Raw genomic sequence first — 25,225 nt, forward strand, 5'->3', positions numbered from 1 at the left:
GAAGTATGTTCTTTACTGTCTGTTATAGTCATACTGAACTACAACACCAAAAGAAATCCTAGCGTCCCACATCAGACAACGAACTCATGATCATCTGATCAAATGGCATTAAGGCAAACAATGTCTGAAGTAAAACAATTTTTCACAACTAAATATGAGAGCAAGTGCATTACATCAGCTGTTGAAACACTTCACGGAGTCAATGTGCAGTGATTATTCTTTCAGAACCCTTACAAAATCTGTCTGCTTGCTTCAGGTGTTACTAACCCAAAATGAAAGACCAAAGAAACAGGTTACCCATTTTTTCCCTGGGTAAGCTGCCTAAACAACATGCAGCTCTTCAGCCATGGTACAGGAGTGCTTCACTATAGAAGCCTTTACAGTGACAGAGTACAAATCTCACCTCCCTTCTCAAATAACCACAGTGAAGCTTGTCTTCTAAAACCTAAAAACAATCTGCATGCAAGGACAGATTACTTCCTCCTCTCCTGATAATCTTCTGTTGACTGTTCATTGCTCAATTTAGGTACCACAATGCTCCTAATGGTATTCTTGTATTTCCTTAAGGTAATTATGAATGAAAACAGCTTTTCTATACATTCTGAATTAAACATATGTTTTATTTCCTTCAGTATAAGATACTTCTTCCCGGGGGGATCATGAAATAGTTGATATACACATTATTGCCAATGCAGTCCACAAACAGCAACATAAGATGTATTGAGACAAACCGCCTCTATCAGAAGACAAATTCTCACCAGCATTATAGTTTCAGAATTCCTGTATTGTTGCATGTTTCATAAATAAAACCTTATATAATTATTACATTTAACAACACTAAAGTTACAAAATACACTCATATACAAGAAAACACTACCGATAACTACATATACCAGGCTTGAATTCAGTCAAGTGACAGGATATTAACATTTCTGGTTATTCAGTGCCACTCAAACACAGTAGACAATTTGACAGCATCATTCAAAAGCCCTCTAATTTTGATACCTTCACTAATGAATACTAATGTATCAGTACAACACATCTTGTGGAAGGCAATAATTCTAGTGGGTATTCAAGGCTCTACCTAAGATCATGTTTTTCAACAGCCGACCGTCAGTCCTCACATCCGATACAATTTTGGGGCATGATCTCTATATAACACTTTCTGACACTATTTCAGTAATTACCACAGCATAAATAAAACTTAAATGGGGGGGTTAGATGGTAAAGCTGTATGAGTAATGAATGGCTGTATAATTGCTGTCCACTCAAACCTGATGAACTGTGAAGGCATGATTTTTGATTATGAAAGCATAATAGAACATATTTTGACAGGAAGTTGGCCTGTGGCTTAATGCAGTTAATAAGAATTTGAAGAAATGGCTATTATGTACGTGCTTTCTCATTTTAAAACATCTCAGGAGGGCTGCTCTGAGTGAAAAAATGTGCAACTTCCAAGTATTATACATGTAAATGAGGTAACTTTGCATTTAAATGAGTCCAGCTTTTGACTAGGTGTACATATAATAGCTGATCCTGCATATACAGTATGCTCTATATACACGTTAGCCAGAGGACGGCACACATAAATGATTGAGAACTGAGCCAAGTTAAAAACAAAATAAAAATCTACTACAGGAAGAATTTCACAGTATAAGAAACAAATTATGATAAGAAAAGCATAAGCTTCAATTATACAACCCTTAGTACAGGTCTGTGCTTTCCCAGCTTACCCAGCAGTATCAGTGTGATTGGATTGGGCTAGCACATATGATCATATTATGGATGTAGTAGAACAAATAATTCAGCTCTTGGGCACAAAGTCAGATGATACAAAAGTAGTTTGTCAAAAAAACAACCTAGAACTGGCAGAATTTCATATCATATGACTACTTCACATTCTGTACCTCTGGCATTCTGGAGCCAGCATTATGAGTCCAAAAGCCAAATTTTATTTCTTTTTGAGCTACAGAATACAGGTACTCATCTATTCCGCAGTAAAAGGCTGTGTTGTAACTTGTGCTGCATTTCAGCAAGATCAACCACCTCACACTACCTTTCATTTACTGAAAGAAATATTTATGCACAGACACTAACGACTGTAAATGATGTATTGGCCTTTGGTTTTAACTTTGATCTTTGACCTTTGTGGGTTTCAATTTTAAAATACACAGAAGAATTATTCATTTACTTGAAATTGTGCTGTTTTGACACTTTTGGAACCAAAGCAGACAAATTCTTCACAGTAAAATACGATCAGCTGGGTGAGAAAATAAAGGGACAAAAAATATTCAATGGGAAAAGGAAGAGTTTCTAAAAATACCTTGTTGTTTAAGAGAATTTGATGTGGTTTCCATTGTTCTAACCTCATTCATAAGTTTTTTCCCACCCTACCTACAACTTTCATACAAGACACACATTGTCATAGTACTGCCACAAACCTGAAAGATTAGAGCTAGCTAAGGGGCATGGGAGCTTATGACAGGAAACTGCACTTTCAGATAGCGTTAAGTCATTGTACTTACAAATTTTAAGAAAACATTTCCCAGTTCATGCTGAGACTGAGGTTCTGGTTGTAAACAAAATTCCAGGGCAGCCAGAAACTCCTTGTGAACACCAAGAATGTCTTCGATGTTAGAAAATAAGATCTGAAATATAAAGTGAAAAACATTGCTAGCTGTTAATACACCTGAAAGTGTTCTGTTAAAGTAGTAGCACCAAAGTATTGTGGCTCTAGACTTGTGGTGATAGGATCTAAAGCACAGACAGGGAATCATACAGAATTAGTTACACTATATTTCCCCATTTCCTGCCCCTCTACAGAAATCTTTATTGCTACTGAAGTACCTGCTGTAAATGAAGGTTATCTTTCCAGATACCTCAGCTTGACGAATGAGAGCAACCTCTTTCAAGTCTGGAGAAGATTTCCTATGAGACCAACCAGCTGAATGGAATGACAATGACCAAAACCATTTTCCAGGAGACAGAAGCAGGAAGTCATTTGCCTTTCCTTCCCTTGCATTAGAAATCACTTTCTGGAAGAAAGGGACTTGGAAACTTGCACACAAATACATACCTGTAAATAAGAGACTAAACCTCTGCCCTGTGGGATCTAGCATTTCACTGACAGGAGTGCAGAATACTGTAAGATGTTTGCAAGCCACACAGGCAGCATTTCTGAGTTCCCTTTCACTGACCTCAGTGGTTCTAAAAGGCCTATGTAAGGGCATAGCGGCCCCTAGTTTAGACAGGTACTAAGAGGTAATTGTGCAATATCACAGCTAAATGATCCCTAGTGATTTGAATATACATGTGCTAAGGGGAATAAACTGCCAGAGTGAAAGCTACTATAAACCCATAAGTCTAATCATTAAAGACAGGAATAAAACCTCAATTCCTGATTTAAAACCAGTTTCTCTCTGGTTTTGCAAGTGTAGATGAGATCAGGAACCCAAGAAGCCTTCCTCTCCGTATGTACCCAGGTTCAATGCTACACCTGTTATTCAAGGATGGGCAGAGTATCTCTCAAACTCCTCCTGCAAGCTGCCTGCATGTGCAGAGCAGAGCCTGTTGCATCTGCCTTGTCTTTGCTCCCCTCTCATTTCAAGAATACTGGGATATGGTAGCATGCACCATTGTTAATGTATACTTGTGCATAATGGCCCCTTTCTAGCTCTGAATAATCTAATAGATTCCAACACACTGAATTAGCACTGATGGGCTCTTATTCAAAATAAAGGACAGGGAGCTAGGACCATTCGACTTCTTCCAGAAAACTTCCTATGCTAATTCAAGCAGAGCATCCAATGGATCTGTCATGTGGCTGAAACTGATGAGATGACATGGTAGCCTCTGTTTGCATGGCTTTGCCAGAAGCTGTGCCAAAAGGGGATTAAGAAGGAAGAGGAAAACATCTGACCGGAATGATTTTATCCTTCGGGAGCAGTCTTTGGGGGATAATTCTTTTATCCAATGAATATCTGTGTAATCTAATAAATTCTGTGGTGGTCAGTAGAGCTCTGCTTCAAGTAGAGTTCACAGATAATAAGAGTCACTTGAAGAACAAGGCAGCAGAGAGACCTTGACTGCACGTGCTTCTACATGTAATACACAGTTACCATTCATAAACCTCATGTGATGATCCATGTCTGGCAGCTTGTGCACGCCCTCAAATTGTACTGCCTTCAATCTACTGTATCAGTAAGATGACATAAGTGCCTGCTGTGAATGCAGTACAACACTAACATGTCAATGGAGTTATTCCCACATGAGGCAGGGAAGGAACTAAAACCATTTTATGATGTTGCTGCAGCTGTAAGTCACTGGAGTACTTGTGAAATCTGGGCCTGGCACAGGACTCAGTGTGGTCTTTCTGGAAGGGAATACAGTGGCCAAAGATTACAAAAATCTCCAGTGCCTAGCACCAGCTGCAGGTGGAACCTGCAAAAATAATACTGGGAGCAATATTCTGAATTATTGTAAAAAACACTTTCAGCTCAGAGGTGGGCGACTGCCAAAATACCCTGTATTTTCCTCTAGACAGTTCTGCTGCATGAAGAAAGAGAGGAAAATACAGGCTTCTCCTTACACAAGCTGCCAAACCATTTATACAGCCTCTGCTACCAGCCACCTCACAGCTCTGTGGTGACTCAAGATACATAATATTAAGAGCCAGAATTACCTCAAGTCCCAAAATCACCTTGCTTGTTCTGCCTCTACCAGCAAGGAGGGAGAAAGGAGAAGGAAAGAAAGAACAAGTATCTTTCAGCTACAGGAAGGAATTAAATTATTTGGGGTAGGGAAGAAGGGGAATTGGAGGGGGAGGTAATATTGACTCTGATCAAGGAAACTGTGCCTTTATGACTCTATTTCACCAGAATAGGGATAAGCCTTTTATTACCAAAGAGAAGCTCTTCTATTGAAAGTTGGGTATTGTAATATTAAGAATAAATGAGGTCTCACAGTGTCCTCAAAAAGACCCCTCAGGCACTTCAAGAATGACACAGAAATGAAGTAGTACTTCCCCAGAGGAGTGCGATGAAACTTCAAATACAAATACATTTAAATCAGCAGAGAAAATACACGTTCTTCTGCACAGGCTTTGCGGGCACTGCATCTGATTATGTGGCAGTCATAATTAATATTCATTTTGATCATATATGAATAATCATAGAATAATAACTTTCATCAACATCTGCGGCTGTTCAAATTGGGTAGCTTTATTTCTCATGCAGAGCTTAATTTTCACACACTTCTCTGCACACGAGATCTATTCACAGAATCGCAGAATGGTTTGGGTTGGAAGGGACCTTAAAGATCAGCAGTTCCAACCCTGTTGTCACAGGCAGGGACACCACTGTCACTAGTCACTTATCTACTTCTTCAGCCACCCCTAAACTTACTTTAGGCTATAGAAGGTGAGTCTGGGGGCAGGGGGGGAGGAGCGTGGACTTCCATATTTGAAGACATCAAGAGGCTTAGCTCCACAAAGCTGCCAAGCCAACTTGCTATGAGCTCCTTCTGATGCCAGTCAGTCAATACTACAGCATTGCCAGCCCATGGAACAAGTAGCAAAAACAAACGGCCTAGAGCTCTGCTAGGATTCTCTATACATTCAGATAACACTAACACATGAAATGGAGGAACCAGCCTTGGGGAAACAGTGCAGTAGCTATTATTGCTGTGCCCTGCTCCCATCAGTGTAAAGGGCAAAGTTTCTGCTGATTTAGAAGCTACAGGAGCAAATGCAAGCTCAATATGTAAGCCTCTAATGGCAAACAAACTGCACTCTGTCCCACTGATCATCAGGTTTCACTTGCATGTGTGTACAAAGAGGGTTTTGGTTTCACATACATATGTGTACAAGGAGAGTTTTTAAGCCAAATTAGTACATGAAAGCTTTGCTTGTATTTATGAAAATAATGAACAAGGCCTCCTGTGACCATAGGCACTAGAGAAGCTAGTACCTCACAGCTCTGTCTTCTACTTCCTAAGTCCTTCCACAAGAACACAAAGTCCTTCCCACTAGACCACAAGGAGTATTCCTGCCTCCTTCTCATAAGCCTTATCAATTTTAGATTTGTAAAAGACAGCAGATGCAAATTGATTAACTGAATACTGTCAAGTAAAACAGACAAGGACTGTGCATTCCCTGCCTTTCCTCTCTAAGACACTGAAAAGGCTCCTCTGTCCTCTACCCACCAATTCACAAATCTTGCCAAAAGTCAGTATCTCTGACAACACTACACTCTTGTCAAATTTTACTGAAATTAACTGGTGGGATGAAAAATTGCAGGAAGATGACAGCTATACGAATGGGCAAACAGATTGACAGAAACTGTCAGTATGAGCCTCTTCTCCTTAGGGAACTAGTTTAGTAATAAGCATCAATGTGAGATGAGGATAGTTGATATTCATAACCCTGAAACTAGCCTTTCATTACGTATCATTTTCCCTGCCAAGAAAATGAGGAAGATAGAAGAAATACCTTAACATTCTCCTCTGTTATGTACTTCTCAGCTTTGTCCACAGCATTCTGACGGATCCGGTGAAGAAATGCCTGTAAAGATAAAATAGATTGTGTTCAAACAGCTTGATACAAGCTTGATTTCACTCTTTTATATCTTCTAGGTTCACAGCAACAGAGTGTGACTGATTATCTTTAAGACTAAAAGAATGTAAACACTCACCGAATCACCACCACAGTTTCTAGAGTCAGGGCTGCATTCAGGGCAGCACAAAAGACATTTCCTACAATGTCATTGGGCTTTGCCTGGCAATAAATGTCTTCCCTCTGTTGAAATTTTTAGACTTAATTATCTGTTACTACCAACAGATTACAGCAAGTGTCTGTTTGAGTTTTCTTTGAAGATTTTCCCTCTCTGAGATGCAGCTGTTTTGACTTTGGAAGGCAGCAGGCCTGACACACAGCAAGATGTATGTCAGCAAAAAGAATTGCAAAGAATGACAACAGGATATTCATGCTGCTGGAGCTGAGGCATGACAGAGCTACAAGCTAGGGTTATGGACAAGTTCAACAGACTAGATACATGGGGAAGGGAAATGGAAATGACCAGACAGGGGCTGGGATACATTCTGCTGTTTGCTGTACTTCACTTGGTTGAAAACAGACAAAACAATGCAGGAACTTTTCACCTAGGCCAGGCTTCCCCTTCCTTCAGCTCTGCACAACTCTGCCTTTAACAGGCAAATCAATAAAAAGCTCCAGGCCAGATACAAATGGACAGTGATCTAAATATCAGCCTACAAAGCATAACTCTGGCTACTAGAAGCTGGGACCTAGTTGCATTTGCACTGAACATACCCACAACACATTTGATTCAGTGGAAAGGGTTTAGCAAAGCACACTGCATAGGATTTCTGCTTCAGGTTTCCACTGTTCTAGCAGCTATCGGCTAAAGGGCACTTCAGACCTGAGCACGGAATTTTATCCTCCACAGACATCAACAGAGAGATGCAAATACCCGCAGGTGAGACTGAAGGGAAGCCAGTGCTGACAGAACCTGCTGTGATAAACTGTGTGACCCATGTGCAGCAGGGCAGAGGGCTTTCCTCTCCGCTCTTGTTCGTGGTTTCCAACTTACCTCCCACACAAAAGAGTGAACCCTGGGGAGTGCTGTAAGCAAGGAAGAAAGGAACTTTTCTTACCCACCTGAGACAGAGGGGAAGCAGGCCATTTCTTTGTATTTATGGTACAAAGCAGCTTTGTTATAGCTTGATAATAAAAGGCTTTCAAAAGTTGAACTATTCCTGTGCAATGCCCATGACGGCTGATGCACACTCAGCTTTTTCTTTTTTCCCTTTGCCTGTTGGGATTGGCAGCAGTTTACAACCTGATAAGAAGCAATGGCGCTGAACCAAACTTAGAACTTCTGAAATACCTTCTCCTCTGGTATTTTGGGTGGAAGACAGGGAACATGTCTCTCTGTCTGACCTCCAGCACTAACACAAGCACATCTCTGTTTCTGTTTAGCCATGGTGCTCTGTCACTTGTCAGCCATTCACATTTTACAGGCCAGGCATCCATAAAAGATTAACTAATGAAGCACACAGACACTACATTTATTTTCAGCCCTGCTTTTGAACAAATTTCAAGGACTGTAACTACATTGCTTCTCTTACATCGCTAAACAGGAAGGAGATCCTGGCTAGATTCCAGATAGATATGGAGAGCATGGAGCAGGTTGTGCGGACCAAGAAGTCTGAAAAACAGATTCCTGCGTTAAAGGCACAGGACACGTGTGCCAGTGGTAGAAGAGGCCTTTTACAAGAACAAGCCAGTCCACTTTGCCAGTAACTTGGCCACAAACTGCTGCAATGTTAATGTACTGCCCAGCACCTTGGCAACAGTCAGGGAACTGAGATGAAGTGTTCAGCATGATGACTAATGGCAGGAAGACTGACAGGAATAGCTGTTGCCCTCCCACTTCAGTGCTGGGTGTGATATCTGAGCATTAATAATCAAGCATCTGATTTATACGAGGTAGCACATCATATTAAAGTAACTCTCCAAAGATAAGCCAGGCAGAGACTTTTCCTTGCTTTAATCACATGTCTGTTTGGAGACAACAAATCCAATTGGAATGATTCATTAATCTACACAATTAGCAGCTCCACTGGTGACTAATAGTTACCTGCATATTAGTCCCAGTATGATGAGTCTAATTATAGAAAGCTGGTAAACAGAAGTGCAAATCACATTAGCTGTTACAGGCTAGTCAGTAAAAAAGTAGAGTCTGTGTTAATCTAAAAAACAGTTTTTCTGTGATGCTTGTCTGAAAAGATCATTTAATGTGGGCGTGAGAAAGGGAGAAAAGGAGAAGGAAAACCAAGCAAAAAACGAGACAGGCACAGAAGCAGGGAGAGAGTAGAAAGGATGAAAGTCATAAGAGAGAAAGAGGCAGTCAACTTTGTAGATCATCTGTCAAATCTCCTACAGCTTCTGATTTGTCCTGAGGTGCATGAACAGCAGTCTTTCCAGCAATAATAAAACAAGACAGTTACAAGAGATTTTAGTCCTAGAAATTCAGTAGAACGCTTTCTAAAATGCAATCTTCCCCAAAATACCAGAACTTTGTGGATGAAGAACTATTTGTTCCCTGGTTTTCAATACCTTAGCACGTGCAAACAGAATCTTTTGTAACACAGTCATTCAAATTAAAAAGCATGATAAATACAAGCTATTAAACAGCAGCTCATAGAGCTAATCTTGCATGCCCTGTTCACATGACAACACCACTTTCTTTCCAAACCACTTCTAGCTTGGAAAAAACAGCCCTTTTCCCAGAGATGTTGTTTAGACATTCAGGTCAGTGTTTCCTAAACTTCTCAAGTGACTTTTTGTGCTACTAGTTTGACTAGGCTTTAAGCTCATCTGTACCAACACCATCCCTCTACTCACATGGTGACACAGACTGGAAGATCCATTATGCAAGCAGTATGCAGCTCTCTGTGGGAAACAGCTCAGAGAGTGGTATGATCTTTTATTAGACCTATTGATTTACCTGAAAAATCAGACAGGTATTTAGGGGAGGACATGACAAAGGTGATGACAAACGAGAGAGGAGGGTGGTGGTAAATATTAGAAAACTTGCCATGTCCATTTTATTTATATTCCAAAACATTGTTATTAAAGAGGAAGTTGTTGAAGGGGTAAAGGCTTTTCTGGCCACCTAAAAAGTTACTGAAGCAAATGCTCTCTCTGGCTGCTCCAATCTCTTCACACTCTAAACAACTCACAAATTCCCCTCAATATAACCCTCTTCATCTGCAACACCTTTCATCTCTGTAAAAATGAACTCCCTATCCTGAAGAGATACGTGGAAGCATAGGTTCAGCCTTCTTGAGAGCTCTTGAAAAACATTCCTAAGACTTGGGGACTCTGAAAAATCATTCCAAGGACACAGCAGGATGATCATGATCACCCCTTTGCAGCAGCCAAAAGCAGAACTCTCTACTGTGGTGTGCTGTTGGTTTACTACACTTACAAACTATCAGGGATTCAGGGAGGGACGGCAGTTTGTGATACACACTGGGGAGAAGGCCTGGTGGAGCCCATGAGTCCAGAAAAAAACAGATCACAGCACAGTGTAGGGAGAAAAATGTGAAATCAAGCTAAGAAACTTTCATTCTCCTGATAAAGGTCTGTAAAGGTCTCACCTTTCACGAGTGTGTGCTAATCATTAGGAAAACAGCACAGAGAGGATTTGTTTTTGTTTAACATTCTGCTGCTGCATCAACATAACATGTATTTGTGCACTGTGACTTGTTCCCCTCAAGGTCTGCTGCTTCCAAGCTCAGCAGGCCATGTCTGATGCTCCTCATGTCACGCATAAACACAGTTTATAGTTAGTCTTACAGTACAAATGCCTTGCAGGATTCAAGCAGATCTATGACAAATCAGAATGAGCAGAGTGAAATGCTCCCCTTCTGCACCATGTCATGTTGGGTAAGTTGCATTCAATAAATACTAATAGAAACACATTACAAAGCTAGAATGCAATTTACGTATAAAAATTTCGGTAAATAAGTATTTTTTAGTGGCCCCTTTTTCATGAAGGTGTTTGTTCTTCAGATTACTATCCTTACAATCTACTGCTGTAATGAAACCCTGCTGCTTTGGGTGTCTTACCTCTGAATCACAAAAGCACAAAGCATACCTTCAGGAAAGATCTCCTAATTGTAAGTTGTTCTCACATAAACAGACTGAAGCAACTGGGATTTCTCCCAAATGTTTTTCAAATGGCCCTTGTTGAATTTTTGACTTGCAGCCTTGACTTTATTAGGAAAAAAGTGTTTACCACCTTCTAGGTAGCAAAAGTAACACATGGCAAATACTAGGGACAAGACAGTGATAGTTTGTTCATGCCCTTCTCAAAATTCATGTCTGAGGCAGATACTTCCTCAAATGTTCAGAAATAGCAAAAGATTTCTGATTAAACAGCAAAGCAGGCAAACTGTACATAACCATGAAGGAAATGAAAGGGAGAACAGAAACAGACCAAAAACAACGAGGCAACTGGTGACCAAATCCAAAAAGAGCAATATCTGAAAGCACAATCCTGTGAAACCCATTTTATCAACAGGTGACTGTAATTTCATATTGCTCTTAGGAGACAAGTGAGGCAATTCTGTTAAATGTGTCAGTGACCAGAACAGATTCAGAGCAACACAGGAATCTAGGTGAGCCTCATATTTTCAGAGTTAAAATGAAGAGTTTGCTTTACACTTGTGAAATCAATTGTCTAAAAATTTCTTGCAAGTGCAGACATTTTGATTCCAGAAAAATCTGCTCACAGTGAAAAAGGAAGAGGTGACATGGACAATGTATTTCATCATCTGACCACCACTGGCATCTCCACCTTGCAACTACAGCTTAGGGGCTGTGCCTTAACCCATGTCTGATGAGACAAACTTGTCATAAAGACTTGAACAAATACTTGCAAGTGTAATTTCAATTTTCATTTCTTCCATCACCTGAATTAATGTTGCCACTAAGTGTGGCTTAAATAAGCCTTTGCCTCCATTGAAGTACGAGCAAGATACCAAAATACTCCATTGTGTTTAGCAAAGCAGCTTGAAAGTCCTGTGGGAACATGGCTCTACTGAAATAGTCTGATGATTTAAAATGAATGTTTGCTGAAGTTAGTGTTTTAAAAGCAGGTGCATCCTTGCTCATGTTACTCAATTGTTAGCTTTAAGTATTGTCATCCTGATCATGTTCTTTTGCTTTCTATCAGATATGCCGTTTTTAAGCTAAAGCTCTACACAAATGACAGGAAACATCAATATCCTGCATCCTATATATGAACTGCAATTCTCACCTGCACTGAAGACAGAAAGACAGTGCAATAAATAATCTCAAAATAACATAACAATGACTGCACAAGACAATTTATACAAAATAAATCCCATAATAAGTTCCTCTCCCCTTCTTCCCCCACTTAATAACAACTAAGCGTGCATTTCTAAGGAAAACTAAGTCTTCCAGCATTCCTCTTTAAGCAAGTTGTAAATACCCAAATGCAGATCTTTCACTGAATGCGAGCATAGCTTTGGGTTACAAGTGACTGGGAATCAAGTCACTTCAACTGGAGGTGAACCTACTTCAGTTCTACTCCTCCTAGAGTGGTCTGCAGTACTGTGCAGTATTAACTGACATCTACCAACTTCCATCCTAGAGACAGCTGGATTTTAAAGACAAATGGATTTATAATTCCCTAAATTCAGACTACTTTTCAACCATCTCTTACCTCCCTGGACAAAAGCCAGCACACACATCTAGAATACTAGCTCTTGTCCCTCTACTCTGCTCTTGTGAGACCTCACCTGGAGTCTTGTGAGACCTCACCTGGAGCATTGTGTGCAGTTCTGGTGTCCTCAACATAAAAAGGACATGGAACTGCTGGAACAAGTCCAGAGGAGGGCCACGAGGATGATCAGGGGACTGGAGCACCTCCCGTATGAAGACAGGCTGAGGAAGTTTAGATTGGATATAAGGAGGAAATTCTTTCCTGTGAGGGTGGTGAGGCACTGGAATCGGTTGCCCAGGGAGGTTGTGAGTGCTCCATCCCTGGCGGTGTTCAAGGCCAGGTTGGATGAAGCCTTGTGTGGGATGGTTTAGTGTGAGGTGTCCCTGTCCATGGCAGGGGGTTGGAACTGGATGATCTTGAGGTCCTTTCCAACCCTAACTATTCTATGATTCTATGATTCAGGTTTTTGAATTGTGAAATTCAAGTTATAATACAGGAAATCAGAAGCAATTCCTTTGACATCACTAACATTACACATGTAAAATGGAGCAAGACTGAAGCAATTCTACTACTTTTAAAGAGTATATTACTGTACATCTTACACTGTAAACTGGAATCTTACTCAGTTACTAGATACTATATTACGATCTCTATTAAAACATTTTAAATTATCAGTGTCTGGTAAAGGAATAAAGAACTTAAGCATCAGATGAGTGCATTATACTGAATTTCCTGCATAGAGTATTCTACCTATGAAGAATATATCTCTCTAGATCCATTTAGAACAATAACGAGCCACAGCTGTGAGAGCAACACTGCAAAAAGTAGCTCAGCTCTACAGCCAAATGAATTCATGAGCCAACAGCTGAACAGGGACTTGCCTGGTAGGCAGAAGTGTTTAGTAAGAGGAAATAGCATCAGAAATATCTTTTATTGCCCTAATTTCAGGCTTCCTGTGTATCAAACAGGCTTTAAAGCATCAGAGCTTATTGGTACATATTTAATTTTTTATCTATCCCCTGAAGAGGAACTAAACTATTAGCTAACCAAGATGATTTTAAAAAGAAAGTCACGTACATTACAGAATAACAAACATTCTCTGCAATCAGCTCAAGCAGTCTGAGCTGCAAGGTCTCACCACTGCCTGCTGCTAAGCAGAAGGTCAAACGGACTCTACCATACAGGTTTTAAAATGACACTTCCAGCCCTTGCATCATCTTGGGCTATGTTAGACATGAAATGAGTAGAACCACTTCCACTGACCACCTCTGCTCTGTGATACTCACTGCACTGTTTTTGAAAGCAAATACAAAGGTATTTGTTCTCACACCTATTACTGGCATATCCCAGGGGAAAACGTCTTGCTTGCTCATATGCCCCAGCTTCACCCTTACCTCCCCCTCTTCCTTCTTTTAGGATCATAGAATCATAGAACAGTTAGGGTTGGAAAGGACCTCAAGATCATCTAGTTCCAACCCCCTGCCATGGACAGGGACACCTCACACTAAACCATCCCACACAAGGCTTCATCCAACCTGGCCTTGAACACCGCCAGGGATGGAGCACTCACAACTTCCCTGGGCAACCCATTCCAGTGCCTCACCACCCTAACAGGAAAGAATTTCCCCCTTATATCCAATTTAAACTTCCCCTGTTTAAGTTTTAACCCATTACCCCTTGTCCTGTCACTACAGTCCCTGATGAAGAGTCCCTCCCCAGCATCCCTATAGGCCCCCTTCAGATACTGGAAGGCTGCTATTAGGTCCCCATGCAGCCTTCTCTTCTCCAAGCTGAACAGCCCCAACTTCCTCAGCCTATCTTCATACGGGAGGTACTCCAGTCCCCTGATCATCCTCGTGGCCCTCCTCTGGACTTGTTCCAGCAGTTCCATGTCCTTTTTATGTTGAGGACACCAGAACTGCACACAATGCTCCAGGTGAGGTCTCACGAGAGCAGAGTAGAGGGGCAGGATCACCTCCTTCGACCTGCTGGTCACACTCCTTTTGATGCAGCCCAGGATATATGGTTGGCTTTCTGGGCTGCAAGCGCACACTGCTGGCTCATGTTCATTTTCTCATTGACCAGCACCCTGCTCCCTAGAAATGCCTTTTTCTTCCTATCAAGAGTGGCTGGGTGACAAGTTTAGATTAGACCACCCTCCTTTCCTGTACCAGCTTCAAAGCATCTGCAAATACAAAGTTCCAGGGCAATGAGCATTACTGAATCATTTCTATAAGTGAACCAGTGACTGACTGTCAGCAAGGGTGCTATGACCATGGAGCACTGCAAGTTGACACACGCAAAATTAATGGCAGTATTCTGGGACTCAGCACAAGTGAATTGATCTAGCAGCACTTCCCAGAAAAAGTAATTGACAAAGCAAGCTCCAAAAAGATCCTGGACTGAAATATCTGTATTTCCAGTGTGCTGATACTTACACTGGAATTTTGCAACAACTAAAAAAAGTCAGACCAAATTCATTCATGCATAGACTGATGAAGGAACTTGAAACCAAAGGGAAGTGAGAGCAAAATATGTTGCAGTGTTTCTCACTCAAAGAGGGATCCCTTTCCTAAGGGGGGTTTGTTTTCATTTGAATTGCAAAAAACTTCTTGTGAAGTGAAAGAGTAACTGGTGCTGCAGAGCATCCATTGTCTCTTCCCTACCATTGGCCTGACCTCTGCTATCCCCTCCTCCCCTTGGTCACTAATATTTGCATTCTCAGGCAGGTCAGAAGATCCTGGTTCATTTCAGGGCTCAACAAAAGGTACATTTTTCACCTTTGAAATCCTTTAGGACTCATTTCTACTAATATCTTCATATGTTCTGTATCCTGTCTCTCTGGACCCCTCTTCATTCCCTCCCTCCTCTCCAACTCTACCCCTAAATCACTAAATATTCTTATTAATGCAGATTCAAAAAGCAAACAAACCAACCCCAAACCAACCAACCCACACCACAAAAAACCCCAGCCTTCCTCCTTTGCAGACCCACAGCTCCAGCATGTCCTTCTGTGCATATCTATCCCTCCATGACTCCAGCCCATTTTTCATTTCAACAGAAAATGTGTTTGTTCAGATTTTCAAAGGGGCTTAAGAAAGTTATGTGCCTAATTCTCTCAAGCCTTTGGAATATTCTCCCTTTTACTGGCCTCCTCTTGTCTTTCTCCCTTTTCTGCACTCATGAGATAATTTTGATTATCTCAGCGTACCAGGGAACTCTTCAAAAGGTTTTCAGGACATAGTTTGCTTGAAAAATCATGTTTTACTTTATTCCTCTTACGTAGAAGAACAGATCTGTGTCTGCTTAACCTTTATGTTACTTGAGCAAAAGCTTGCTACAGGAGTAAGGGCCGAGTAAACAACATACAAATATTTCAGGATTTGACCCATACTACTTACATTAAGTACGTCCATAATAGAAGCCTGCAGAATGCAACCAGCTCTAAGTTAGTGATGTCTGCAACTACAAAGATCCTATCAGTACCAGGGAATGTTTAATCAGGTTTCAGGCTCTACACAGCTACTCCTATTTCAAGAGGGAGGTAGAGACATCAGTGACTAGAAACATGAAAAGGTCCCCAAAAATAGTAAAGTCCAGATGTTGAATGTACTTGTAGCAAAAATTTCTTCAATTAGTATTTCAACATTCCAGCACTTTCATATCAGGAAGATTATTATCTCCCTTTTCTACTGTTTTTCTTTCCAGTGACAGTGTCTTAATACATGAAACACTAAACAGACACGACAGAAAAAAAACTTTAAAATGAAATCTAGTGAAGTCCATGGAATTTCTTTACATCAGTTGCAACACAGGCAAAGACTTCCCCAGACTTTGCCAGTGCTATACCCTCTGCAGGTAAGGATCACAGAGCATAGATAAAAGCTAAATAAATAAATAAATAAATAAATAAATAAGAATCTTGTCTTACATACTCAGTTTCTGAACATGTGTAACAAGCTGATCATTTCAGTTAACAATTGAAGTTAACGGTCAGGCAAACAGACCTCCCGAAACATGCAGGGGTACAACCCACAAAATTTCACCAATTTGCATGTGAGTGGATCCACCTGAGGACCTGGCCCTTAGTCTTCCAACTGAGTTTATGTGATGATACTGAGTAATATCAATTTTCAAGCTTAGATTGAATCTCTGGGCTAACTGAAGCAGACCAGTTCAGCTTACTGCCATCAGGTTCACTGACACTTGTGCTAAATTACGTTGTGAATCTACACTGGGCCCAAGTACCATGATCTCAGGTGACCTGCAAACTTGATCTACATTGTAAGCACGTAACAAAATCCCAGGATCCTATTTCACTAGGAACATTTATGCCCAGCTGATAAGTCCTCAGAGTCTTACAAGCCAGCTTAACATCAGACTTTAGGTCTAAATATTGAGATTGCTTCCATAGGTATCTTCTCAAGCAGATGTCTATCTGACCTCAATTCATGTGTATATAAGTAGCTAACACACTGAATGAACAGTATTCCATTCACTGACTTAGGCTGGATTTCTACAAGGTTGTATACCAAAACAAACTCTCAAATGCACCTATACTGCATGAATATTTGTGCTTGATTAAGTTTAAAAGGACCCAGAAGTGCAAAGGTGACTGAACAGAGTTGTACCCTCTCAACTGATAAAATTCAGAGCTGCAGAAGAACTGATCACAATGCCAAAGCTAGACATTTCATCTTAGAGAGGTCCCCAGGAGTATTCGCATCAGCTCTGTTTATGCGCTCACAGGTTTCATATTAATCAGTCCTCACAGTGGAGGTAAAATGGGAAACATTGAAATCTGTAGGTATCTCATCCAGAAAACTAGTACTGGAATTGGCAGCAACTACCAGAAATTCCAGTGAAACTGTCCTGATTTCAGGCATATCGGCCACCAGATTTTAGGCAGCAAGTAGTAATAACTGCATTTGAGAATATCCATGCAGGTATACTAGGCACAGGTGCAGTCAAGGGACTTAAATCATAAAGTTATTCCTGGCTTAGGAGACTATCCTGGTATCTGCCTGTGCAGCAACTACAGTCAGCTTCCCTCAGGCTCCTTACAAGCCGCAGTGTCTGTAAGGACTGTAAATTCTTATGGCACTTTTCCTCCTCCATAACCAGCAACTGGGGGTCTGGTGCAGCACACAAGCGTTAGCATTCCTGGCCTTTGAAGCTTGACATTTCCTACTGGGAGAAATCTGCTTAAGTGCCTGTGGTGTGACAATGGGGAACACACCTTTCCATGGAGGCACTACAAGCTCTACAAAAGGCTGTGACATTCTGGGATCCTCAGCACTGTAGCCTAAGCAGAGCGGCTGTTTCTCTGTAGCCTGGTGAAAGGTTTCCAAGAACTTCAAATGGATGGAAAAATATGCGATTTGGTGAAAAGGAGTGGAATCCCATAAGGGGAGGGGAAGGAAGGGAGGAAAAAAGAAGGGAACTCCGACTGCCCCAAGGCTTTTCTATTAAAGGCAGGATGGGCTGATGTCTATGGACTCAACTCTCCCCCTCCCACTGGAGCACATCAGATAATGTGTGGTTCATGCAGCTTGGGTAGCTTTCAAGAAGTATGTCAAGCTCTCTCTGCTATGAATTCTCCCACCTCATAAACCCAGCAGTTAAGGGATGTTTATTTGTGAGCTAAAAGATTAATCTTTTACAGGTAAAAGAAAAGGAAAACTAATCTCAAGAAGGACACCGACTTGAATTTTTGCCTTCCCCACACAGAGGCCACAGAACAATGTGACATATCACCCCCCCATGAAATCAATGACAGCAAAGTTTAGTCTCCAGTTTGTTGTCTTTATACAAACTGTTGATTAGGCCTATCTTCTGAGAAAGGAAAGTATCTGTTGACAGAGATATCCATTTCTATATTTTGACTACACAGTAAATATTTGTTTCTATGACAATTTCATACTTCACTACAGAATAATGCTGTAAACAAGAATGAAGACCCCTGGTCTCTGACCAGACCACCAGCCTCTCTGTAAGTAAGCACAGGGAATAAGTTTGCAAAAACCATCCAGCACTTAATGAAGCTTTTCTAGTCAAGCACTTGGGCTTTTTCACTCCACTTTGACTTTGATTAAAAAAAAAAAAAAGACAAAAACCAGGGAGCTTTGGTTTCAGCTACACCATGAATTCACCTCAGGAGATGTATTTCCAGGCAACATGGCAGGAAGTACTTCAACCTTTGATTATAGTCAAAAGAACCTGTTAATTTAGAGCTGGGTTTGGAGGGGGATTGATTTTGGGTCGTTGTGTTTTTTTTAAGAAACACAATGCATTTATACTTCCTCCCACAGAAAAGAAAGGAACACAGCTTCAGAGATGCCACTTTGCATGTGCTTTCCTTGTGGGTGCTCACACACAGCCACTGATTACGCTTCCATGCAGAGAAAGATGGGGTACACACACAGCTGCACCTTGCAAAAGTCAGCCTGGATGTATTTGCAATTATTTACACACACAAAAAAAAGAGGGAAAAAAAGAGTCTCTTTCACATGCTGGTTTCAAAGAGGAATTAGAAAAATTTACCTCACAAACACTTATTTTGACCCTAGCCCAAAGCAGGAACACACAGTTCAGCTGATGAAAAGCTGCTTGCCCAAGTGCAGCAGCAGATCTGAGACCAGTGTAACAGCATCTGCCCCGCTTTAAAGTGTGCACCATCTGACTGCAGCTGCTCGTGGTGGTGGCACACAGTGTTTTCCATCCATCTTTCCTACACTGGATTAAAGCAGTAAGCAAGGACTGAACTACACAAAGACGCAGGAGAAAATCTTCAATTAATTACTAAATATGATGCCAAAATTTTAACTAAACCAGAAATCTCCCTGAAGGTAGACAATGGCATCGATGGCCCATGGGCTTTTTAGTTCTCTTTCCCAAAGAGGTTTACACTCCTAAACGCTACAGAGAAGCGTAAGGCCAACGCAGAGTGGTCTGGAGCCAACCTCTGTCCATAGAGCACCTCAAACATCCTCAGAGGGCTTATTCTTGTCAGTGTTCCTGCCCAGTTTTACAGACTAAAAATATTTGGGCTATTTAAAAAAAAGCACCAGTTTGGGGTGTGCAGCCAGACCGAAATTCTTCACTGCATCCAATACCCAACAGTAACCTGTTCCATTCCTTCTCAGACAAGTGGAAAATTACGCCATTTTGCCAGGTCAAAGTGCTAGACAAGAGCACGGTCTAAAAATACTGCCTGTCCTACTGCCCCAAGCCAGCCAAAGAGCTGGTTTCATAGTTTCCCTTCATGTACATTTATTTTGTTGTGACAGCCTAAAGAAAAGCCCCCTCTCATTGTGGCATTTCTGCTCTGCACACATGGTCCTGCAGAACACAATCATATCACACACAGTCTTAAACCCCAGCTTCCTCTGAATCAGAGCAAAGAATTAGACCATTATATTTTAAACATAAAGGGGAAGTTGAGAGAGAGTGAAGTTTGCTAGCAGGCCCTGAACTGGATGGCTCCAGCAAGCAGGCTGCCCTCCCCAGCATTCCCATGGCCTCTGACTTGTTTGCAGTGTTTGAGAAGACATACTAGTACTGCCTGGGTATGTATGAGGATGGACAGGGCTCTCTTAGCTGTAGGCTACATTAAAAGGTCATCTTCACTTGGAGCTATTTAGAAGTGCTGGGTCAAATGCTTTGTGCTGTGTTAGGAGGGTGCTGTTGCAAGTGAGCTAGCAGTTCTGTTTCTGATTTATGTATATTCTTGAGCAAAGCTAAGAATGTAGCTTTGGTATCCATTTGCTCTTTCTTTACAGAGGTGCAAATAGATGGAAAACTTAGAAGGAACTACTAAAATTTTAATTTTACCAGAAGTGGCTTTGTGATCAAAACTGTTTAAAGTATTCTGATGGTTTTAAATAAAAAACAGCTAAAATTTGAGTTCCCTTCATCTGAAGTCAATGGAGTTACACTGCTGTGAGATATGAAGCACATCAATCCAACTTAATATTTCTGCAAGCTTACTATTTCTCCAGACTCAAAAACACCTTTTCTCAAAAACATCACAGGTTTCTCCACTGCATTGCAAGAAGAATGATTAAAGCAGCTTAAGCCCTTATCACCAGGACAGTCCCCTGAAAACTGGAACAACTATTTTTAAGGCAGGTACTTCATATCTGCAGACCTGGAGCTAGGATTAGATACAGCTTTGCCCACCAGCCCCATCCAGCAGTAGGAACTGTCCCTGGTAAGAAAAGGACACTGACCACACTACCTATGTGCCAGTGCACTGACCGGGGCATACAGCAGCCCCTTCATTCCAGCTGCCATTTTCTCTTCTCAAATATTTTCCCCTCAGATGCCTTTTCATTAGAGGCTGAATAGTAGCACCTACTGTCTAGCCAAGAAATTCACACAAGGAGTTCCCTTTGGAGCTGATACTCCCACCATTCATCCTGTGTGTCAGTGCGGCAGCTGCCCAGCCAAGCCCATCATCAGTCACCTCAGACACTGCTGGCACTGCTTCCCCCAGTGACCCATCCTTACCAGTCCACAGAACAAACCTCTAAATACTCTGCCAAAGCCCAGGTCCATGATGGGCCAAAGCAAATAGCTTATTTAACACTTCATCCACCACATTTACACACTGGATTGAATTTAGCCTTTGCGAGAGTCCTAACCGCATCTGTGAACTCAGCTGATTGCCAGTTACTGAGTGCTCACACATAGCAGGGCTTTTATTTGTAATAAAATATTTAGAGTGGAAAAACACCCCAGAATTTAATAAAAGCAACAGTCTCAGATTGCCAGTGACTTGCGGTGCATCTATTCAGATGCTTGGAATTCCCTACATAAATAAAGCTGGAATTTCAAGTTCTGCCAATTAAATAAATGTCTGATTTAACTTAAGTTTTGTATTAAAACAGTAACCAATTTTACTTACACAAAATAAAGTGTGAGGTCCTGGATTGTAAATACAGTCCATTTGTGGATGTATTTTCACAGTTACTTTGCCTAAATAGCTGACTGTTCGGAGAAAAAACACATCCAGTTTGCATACCTAAGCACAATGGCATAAGCCAAGTTAAAGGCAAAACACATACAACATTGCCTTTAGACATCTGTGTTTTAAAGTGTTGGTCATTCCCACAGAAAATACTATAGGTATTAAAAGCTTTTTAGGAATACATGTTTGTAAAAATTTCCCCAAAAGTTACAGAGGCAACATCTTTTCTAGAGTTTGTTCCAGCCTTCTTGTACAGTGAAGATCCCAAGGAAAGAACTCTGAATGCTCAATCTAACATCACCTTAATATAGCATCCTTAGTAAAGCCTTTTTTATTTTTATTTGAGCTTCGTACCAAGTTAAGGAACTGTGTTTAAATGCGCTACAGATGGTGGACAAAACAGAGATAGAAGTGGGACTGCAGCATTTCTTTCTCTGCTAACAACCCAAGCAGAGCTGCCCGTTTGCTGTAGCCTGGTAAATTACTCTGACCTGGAAAGGGCCCATCTTCCTCAATCACTGACACTGAAAGTTGTCCTGTGGTTTTCTCCAGCCTAAGTATTAAAGAAGCAATACAAGATGGAAATAAGGGAGTGATTCCACAGGCAATTACACCAACCAAAACTGCCTCTGCACCCAGTCCCTGGCTGCAAATTCCTCTCCTCTGCCTTGTACCAACAACGTTGCTGCTTATGCAATTAGGCAATTGCAGCCTGAGTGCAGCCAGCTGAGGTAACTCAAACAGCCAAACACTAACCACACAGAAAGTAATTCCCTTACAGCTGCCTTAGCTTCCTGAACTGCCTCATCGCCCACTCACCTGAGCATTACTGTTAACATGCATAAGCAAGTTACACACAAATTAGAGCTGCTAAAGCTGCTGTACCCACAGCTCTCTGTGCTTTCTAGATCTTACCCTGGAGAGCACTCATTTTCCACTAGAACACAGTAAACTACTAAATTTAAACTGGGGAGACAGCGAGGATGGGACTGCAATGCTTGGTCTAAACTGGAGTTTAGATTAACATCCTGTCTTTGGAGCAGTAGAGCAGCGCAGTTGATCATTCTGCATGTATCAAGCTCAAAGCAACAGGAGAACTTGCTACACTAATCTACTATTGTGTACACTTTTGGATTAAAAAGTAACAGAAGCTTAAAGGTTTCACTGTAACATCCTGTGGCTAACACCCTGCTGCTGCGTGCATGAGCAGAAGTGCTAATTGAGTGGCAAGTACATGTAAGAAACAAGCATGGCTTGATAATCAGGGAGGGGGAGGGCACAGGGATTTTCTTGAAAATTTTCAATAACAAAGAAATGTGACTCCATTGTCAAGCCTTATCCATCCATCCATCCATCCATCCATCCATCCATCCACTCCTTTTTGTTAGGAAAGCCAGTGCAGATACAAACTTTAGCCACTGTACAAGGCTTGCACTAGTGCAGCTCAGCGTGTGCTCAGCAATGGCTGTGAACCGGGCAGAGTCATGGCCTCAGTGTGGTCAAAGATGTAACTTCTGCTGGATGTCTTGGAAGGAATGCTCAGCCAGAGGGAAAACATTCCCTGCTGGGCTCCCAGATAGGAAGCAGAGGGAAGCAAAACAAGAATTAACAGCAACAAAAAATCTTCAGAACACTTATCTGGACCTTGAAAAACCAATACAGAGCTCTGACACCATCACTCCTGACAACATAAAAACAGCTGCACCAAAGAAGAGTGGCTTGCTCTTGCTGTCAGCCACCTCCTAAACACAGAAAGTAGGCAATACAAAACAACAAGAAACCACAGCAGGAAGTAGTAAGCACAGGATGTCAGAAGAAGTCTTTTTATTTCTTTTACTTCTTCTTTAATTCCCTTCCAAAAACGCTAAAACCTCCTTCAGGGCAATGCACATGCCTCCATGCTCTACTGAAAAAGCCTCACAACTGGAAACACATCAGAACTATAGCTAGGTGCCTGCGTACAATTTGATTCTGATGCTTACTATCTTTTCAGTTTTAATAGAAAATATGGTCTGTCATGCTCCCCCATCTCATAGCACAGTCCTCGAGGGCATGCAAGACACCTCAATGGGAAAGGCTGCTGCCTGCTCTAATACTTTTCCAGTGACTCTTGGCTCCCTCCAGCTAGGAATCCAAACATTTGCTGGCTTCACTTACTGCTCTGGAAAGCAACAGAAGGAAAGATGTGATTACCCACAAAAGCATATATGTATTTCTTGTCTTATGACTTCTAGCAACTGGAGCAGAAAACAGCAAAAGGAAAGTGTTTTATTACTGCTTGCTAGAAAAATTGCATAGAGCCTCTATATTTAAGACTACTGCAAAGCTATGCATGACCATGTAGTTTCAAAGGTCAGCGCAGGTGAACTGGTTGCACAGGGGAATCTTTAGCAAGCATCTATTCTACAAGTTTGTGTGAGCTACAAACAAGAAAACCGGGCTTAAGAACAACATGCTGCTACTTCTGCATAACTCCACCAGAATGGGAGAATTCCCTGAAAGACAAAGAAATATCACCTATCATATTCATCCTAAGTGAACACTCTCTTTCAAAGAAATTCCTCAGCTTGCTGGCAAAGTATCTCAGCCATGCTGTTTGAGCCCTTCAGCACTACAAATACAATCAGAGCAGCATACCACTTCCTACACGGGGATTTCTCTCCAATACATAAAAACAAGGCTCTGCCTGTGATGTACACATTAAATAGATCCTAAGGCATTCTTAAATGTCTTCCAGCTTCTCTCCTCTCTCCTTCCCCTTCCAGTTTACTTTTCTCTCCCTGCTCTGACAAAGGACTTGGTGCTCTCCTAATCCTGCTGTGTCTTACTGCCAGCAGCATAAAACCACAAGTCTGAAATGTGGTTTTGGCAGGCAAAAGTGTCACCAAATTACATACTATTTGTTAGCTTGAAAAGCTGTGTTGGTCAGATGGAAGAATGTATTAATGGTAATTATCAGTAAAGAGGCATGAACTGAGGCACAACAGAAAATGAATTATTCAGTACTCACTGCACTGACTTTCACTTAACCGGTTGCTGTTCCTTCATTGGCACCATGTAATAAAGGATCAATCTGTGTTTCACATTCTGTGACATAATTCTACAGAATTAAGAAGCTTTGACCTCAGCCTGAAAGGTGACAGGTCCTTTTTTATTGATGGGGTTTCTGGCTCGTTATCATAGTGCTGATTTACATGGCTTTCATCACATCGCTACTCATGCCTTGTCAATTACTGAATATAGAGGCAATGCTGGTACCTCATCTTAATCTTACCCCTTGCCCTGGAGCTGCCAGCAATGCTTCTAATTACAGAAGAGCTGTCATAAACCAAACTTCATCTTTAGGGCAGAACTCTTAAAGGAATGAACCAGACATACAGGGATACCAGAAATCTTCTGAGATGTAACCCATGGCCCTGGATCCAAGGTCTTCCTCTGCACTGAGTGCTGCTGGCACTTTTTATGGGAGGGAGGAAACTAATGGCAATGACTGCACAGAATATAGGTGATTAATTACAGTCCCATGCTTACAAAACCTTCCCATTATGACAGCATCCCCTTCAGAATCCATTGCTTTTAACTAAGTAACATCTAACTCCACTACTATAACAAATAATAATAAGCCTTATTCCCCAGAGTACCTTCTAGGAGATGCCTTTCTTCACCATAGAAGATGCTGACATTTTCTTATTCTCAAAGTATTGAGATCTGAATACTGAAGCCACAGAATAACCACAGGGTTATTATAGGGAGATCTCTTTTAAGTGCTTCTTTGTTTCACCATTAATTTGCCAGTGAAGGATGGTGTGGTTCAAGTAAACTCTATGCAAAATACTGGAATATTTCAAACCCCTCTCTAAAATAAACAGAGCATTGATCATACTAAAATAGGTAGGAACTAAGTCTTTTCAGGTAATTATGAGAGGAACTTTGATCAGAAACCAGCTAAAGTGAAAAAGAAACCATAGTACAGCTAGGCACA

The 25,225-nt window shown here is 41.3% G+C and overlaps 1 protein-coding gene across 3 annotated transcripts in view; it reads right to left on the reverse strand.

Annotated features, from left to right (window-relative positions):
- The window catches only part of PREX1 (phosphatidylinositol-3,4,5-trisphosphate dependent Rac exchange factor 1), a 156,514-nt gene that overhangs the window by 87,259 nt on the left and 44,030 nt on the right, over positions 1–25,225 (reverse strand). For all 3 annotated transcript variants that reach the window (XM_065691149.1, XM_065691148.1, XM_065691147.1), the window contains exons 2-3: positions 6,488–6,559; positions 2,526–2,648 (exon numbers count right to left, since the gene is read on the reverse strand). In XM_065691149.1, the coding sequence (XP_065547221.1) occupies positions 2,526–2,648; positions 6,488–6,559 (195 nt within the window). The remainder of the gene's footprint in view (positions 1–2,525; positions 2,649–6,487; positions 6,560–25,225) is intronic.

The sequence above is a fragment of the Lathamus discolor genome, chromosome 11 (assembly GCF_037157495.1).
Source record: "Lathamus discolor isolate bLatDis1 chromosome 11, bLatDis1.hap1, whole genome shotgun sequence".
Taxonomy (NCBI): domain Eukaryota; kingdom Metazoa; phylum Chordata; class Aves; order Psittaciformes; family Psittacidae; genus Lathamus; species Lathamus discolor.